The sequence below is a fragment of the Microcaecilia unicolor genome, chromosome 2, assembly GCF_901765095.1.
Source record: "Microcaecilia unicolor chromosome 2, aMicUni1.1, whole genome shotgun sequence".
Lineage (NCBI taxonomy): Eukaryota > Metazoa > Chordata > Amphibia > Gymnophiona > Siphonopidae > Microcaecilia > Microcaecilia unicolor.
This window is the reverse complement of record NC_044032.1, coordinates 573938769-573943580: the sequence shown is the minus strand read 5'-3', so window position 1 is coordinate 573943580 and position 4812 is coordinate 573938769. Positions and strand designations below refer to the sequence as shown.

Below are 4812 nucleotides of genomic sequence, written 5' to 3'. Positions count from 1 at the left end.
TCTCCTGCAGGGGCCCGATAACTTTAATTTGCCCTTTAAACGTCCCTAGTTCTGGGAAGCAGCCCTGGACGAGAGCATAGTGGCTTTGCCCCTGTGCCCTCTGATCAGCTGCCACTTCCCCCAGCTCCACCAATACCTGTCCTGAAAGCTGCCCCCGGGGCTGCTCCTCTCGCGAGACCTCCGAGGGGCTATAAGGGGGCGCCGCCGAGTGCTTTGCCCATTTGGTCGGTGGAGGTAAAGTGAGCGGAGGGTTGTGCTTGACGCTTTGGCGCGAGGGATCTGAGCGATTTGCCAACATGGGCGACCAAGCTATGAGCTTTCTTAAGGACTTTCTGGCTGGTGGTATTGCTGCTGCTATTTCCAAGACAGCAGTAGCGCCCATTGAGAGAGTTAAACTGTTGCTTCAGGTAAGAGGGGCATAGAGACAGCCTTGCTTTGTGAGCGCTGGGATTACTTCGTGATGGGGGCGAGAGCGTTGGAGTTTGCAGTGACAAGTGGAGGCTAGCTAGTTACAGAAAAGGGTCAATCTGTAAGCCTGCACCTGAGACCTTAGAAATCGCCTTTCATTAACTTCAGTAAAGAAAAAAAAAAAAAAAAGCACACCTTACTGAATCGCCATTCGGTAAGATTGAAAAATAAGCCTTCTGTGCAGTGAGGTAGAAATCCAGAAGGATAAGCTGTTGCAGGGGAAAACTCTCGTGTCACTTGACAGAGCTGCCTGGCTAAATATGGAAACTCTTCCAGTTACACAAGGGCAAGACTCCTTTCCATTGACTCTTTATAGCACTGAGACCAAGTCGTGAGTTGAAGACCCTAAGTTTAGTTAGATACTAAAAAATAAATAGGTTTATGTTGCTCTGTATAATCATATCAGAGTAACAGTAAGTAACTTTGAGAGCTTGTTAAATAATTTATGGATATGGAGAAAGCAGGAGTTGTACATACAGTTTCTATGGAACATTGCCAGCTAGGTTGGAAGCAGTGTTCAGCTCTGATCTGGTCACTTATTTATACAGTTTGATCCTTGAACTGGTGAGGTTTTTTTTTTTCTTATTGGTTAGAATATTCTTTTAATGCGGAAGGAGTCGAAATAGATAAACTTTTGAACTGCTGATTTAAACATAAGGCTTCTTTGTCATATGAATCAAGAGTTAGTTCAAGGGTGTCAGGCGACATCTCCTGTATAGCCGGGTTTCTCCTTGATAGCTGGAGATACTCTTAAGCAACTGGTTTAAAAGGACCAACATTTCAGCTTAGTTTCATTATTTTTTTTAATAATAGGATGCAAAGGTTATGGTGGCAAGAGAGAAAGCAACAGGATTATTTGCTCTGCCTTGTCAAATATGTCATGCTGACTTAGAACTATCTTTCTATCCTTTTCTAGTTGTCTGTAATTGGAGTAAATAATTAGATCATTCTTCCTCTTTGTATTTTCTTTTCTCTTTTGCCATGTTTCTCATTGCCCCTCTGAAACTTCAGGTCCAGCATGCCAGCAAGCAGATCACAGCTGACAAGCAATACAAGGGCATCATTGACTGCGTAGTGAGAATCCCGAAAGAGCAAGGTGTCATTTCTTTCTGGAGAGGCAACCTGGCCAACGTGATCCGTTACTTTCCCACCCAGGCCCTAAATTTCGCCTTCAAAGACAAGTACAAGCAGATTTTCCTTGGAGGAGTGGACAAGCACACCCAGTTCTGGCGCTTTTTCTTGGGGAACTTGGCTTCCGGGGGAGCTGCTGGAGCCACTTCCCTCTGCTTTGTGTACCCTCTGGACTTCGCCAGGACCAGACTGGCCGCAGACGTGGGTAAAGGCCCCAGTCAGAGAGAGTTTACTGGGCTGGGCAACTGCATCGCTAAGATCTTTAAAACTGATGGCTTGAAAGGCCTGTACCAAGGATTCAACGTCTCAGTCCAAGGCATCATCATTTACAGAGCGGCCTACTTTGGCGTTTACGATACTGCCAAGGGTAAGAGGGATAAGGTCAGATAGGTCATGGAACAGAAGGAGGCAAAGTCAGGAGTGGAGAGAAAGTGAAGTCAGAAAATGGGGGCAGATATACGAGGGTGGAGAAGTGAATGAGGGAGAAAAACAAGAAAGGAAGGGAGAGGGAGGCTTGAACTAAATATAAAATGGTGATTGGATGAAAAGGCATGTGTTGTACAAAGAAATTGCTTTAAAGGGCAAAAAAGAAATGAATCCTGAAGGTCACTTCAAAGTCAGTGTACTTTTTTGGGACCCTTGCTACCAGCATTCTATTAAATTACAATAATGTTCACGTATTTATATTACACTAGGTAGTGGATCATTGATAATTGCAAATAAATTTATTTTCAACAAAAATTGGAGTCATCACAAACCAAATAGAAGTATTTATTTTTAATTGGACTTATTACTGCTTATAAACACATTAGCTTAGTTAAGGTATTTTTAATGACACATACGATCTAAAAAAAAAAAATCTAACTATAATCATTTGGTTCAAGCAGTTTTCATGTTTAATTTTTGGATTGACTCCTAATGATTTGCTTTACCAGGCTCTGGTTTGGGTGTACTGAGCAGGCATATGGACTGATGCATGGGTACAGTGAATATATATATAATGGATACCTCTATGGCTTAAACTTACATAGTATTAGATTATTAGGTGATAGATGATGGAAGATTTTGTGTTTGTCATTGACAGCATTGTAAGAAAAGGATATGTCAAATTCAAGTAACAAATCAGTAGACTGCATTATGAATGTTATTAATTTGATTAAACGATAACTAAATGAACTAGAGTGATGAAAGCATGGATGAACAAGTCAATGAGCTAGTTGACTGATGGCTGGAATAGGGCAATGGGACAGAATGGTGGATGTATCCATAAATAATAGCTTGCTTAGAGAATGAATGACTACACCACAAAGAGGCAGGAGATTATTATTTTTGGTGCTTCCAAACAGTTTTGCAAGTAGGCTGGATGTGTTAACTAGGAGGTAAAAAAAAATCATGAAGGTTGATTATATTAAGGAAAGAATGGATAGTTTGGAATGATGCTGACTTGTTGAGCAGTGGCCAGCCTGAAGGTTCACACACAAATGGACAGATGAAGCTTGCAGATGGAGAAATATAGAGGATGAGGGACTTGTTTGATTTGATTCCTTTTGCAAAATCTTTCATGAGCAGTATCACTATAGTTCTGGTTTACCTTTCCTAACAGGTATGCTGCCCGATCCCAAGAATGTGCACATTGTGGTGAGCTGGATGATTGCCCAATCTGTGACAGCTGTAGCGGGCCTGGTGTCCTACCCTTTTGACACTGTCAGGCGTCGTATGATGATGCAGTCTGGCAGGAAAGGGGGTAAGAGAGCAAAGCTAGTATTCTGCTTATAGCTTTACAAGCTCGATTTGCAAATCAGTGAGGGATGACTAAGAAAAAAGCAGACAATTCCTCTGTGAACACATACTATATTATATTTTAAAAAATGTTGCTTCTTTGATATATATATATATATATATATATATATATAGCCCTTGATAATCAGTCCAGAGGATTTTGAACAAAAGTGCTATAAAATGCATTAGTAATTGATTTTACAGAGTAGTGATCTACATATATATATTTATATATCTAAGGAGACAGGTAATAATAAAAGCAGATCTGAAAATAAAAAAGGAACTAGAAGATTCTTTTCACATAAAGAAACCATTTCTTTTGCATCCTACACTGAAAGAGCTGATTTTATTTAAAAGACGAAAGATCAAACATGTAGTACTGGGTATACATTGTTAAACATTTTTCAAATATTTTGACAGATTTGTAATATGTACATTTTTGTTTCCACAGCTGACATTATGTATAAGGGCACAATTGACTGCTGGAAGAAGATAGCCAAAGATGAAGGATCTAGAGCTTTCTTTAAAGGTGCTTGGTCCAATGTTCTGAGAGGAATGGGTGGGGCATTTGTATTAGTATTGTATGATGAAATCAAGAAAGTTGTTTAAATGAATAAAACAACTCATCTACCTTGTTTCAGATATATTTTGTAATATATTGCATGTGGCTTAATGGACAAGGAGGTATTTCGTAGGAAAAAAGGTGGATAGGATGGAGCAGTTCTGAAGAGAGATTAATGTAGCATTATTATTATAATGTAATGGCTGTCCATTAAATCACAAGTATAATTTATATATTTAAAATTTTAAAAAGTATGTTGGAACCTGTACATAATTTAAGCACTACCAAATAATGGTATATTATCCTGGTGCATACCTCTAATCTGCAAAGTGTTCCTTGAAAGAACTTATTGGAGCTGGATGTTACTTATAAAATGAAATCTTTTGAATTTTAAATGTGAGTTGTTAATAAAAACAATTGAATCCAAGCTTTTAGTTATGTTACTGGAGAATATTTATTTAACATCCTTTCCTCCAAATGGGCATGTCAACATGCAAATAAGGACAATATATACTTTGATAAAATATTAACTTGAAAACATTTACCCTTTCATTCTCTAATCTTGCGCACACATTTCTGCGCTTAACATGCAGAATTCCATGCGCAGGTTATAGAATACTGTCAGTTAAAACTTAATTGGCTAATTAGGTGCAAATTCACACCTATTATTGGAGATAATTGTTATTAATGGTCCCTAAAGCAAAGATACTTACCTGTAGCATTTATTCTCTCAGGACAGCAGGCCTTATATTCTCAAAGTTGGGTAACGCGATCCCATATTGCCTGGTCCGGAGCTTCTAACAAGCTTCAAAAGAGCTTTTGTGGAACGTGAGGCACACTCTATCATGCATGCCTTCCCACCCACCACAAGA

General features: G+C 39.2%; 1 protein-coding gene across 1 annotated transcript; it reads left to right on the top strand.

Moving 5' to 3' along the window:
- The first annotated feature begins 210 nt into the window (after window positions 1-210).
- On the top strand, window positions 211-4367 carry SLC25A4 (solute carrier family 25 member 4). Its single transcript, XM_030191498.1, has 4 exons — window positions 211-407; window positions 1480-1966; window positions 3203-3343; window positions 3830-4367. The coding sequence occupies exons 1-4, from the start codon at window positions 297-299 to the stop codon at window positions 3985-3987; spliced, it is 897 nt and encodes a 298-aa protein (XP_030047358.1). The 5' UTR covers window positions 211-296; the 3' UTR covers window positions 3988-4367.
- Window positions 4368-4812: the final 445 nt, after the last annotated feature.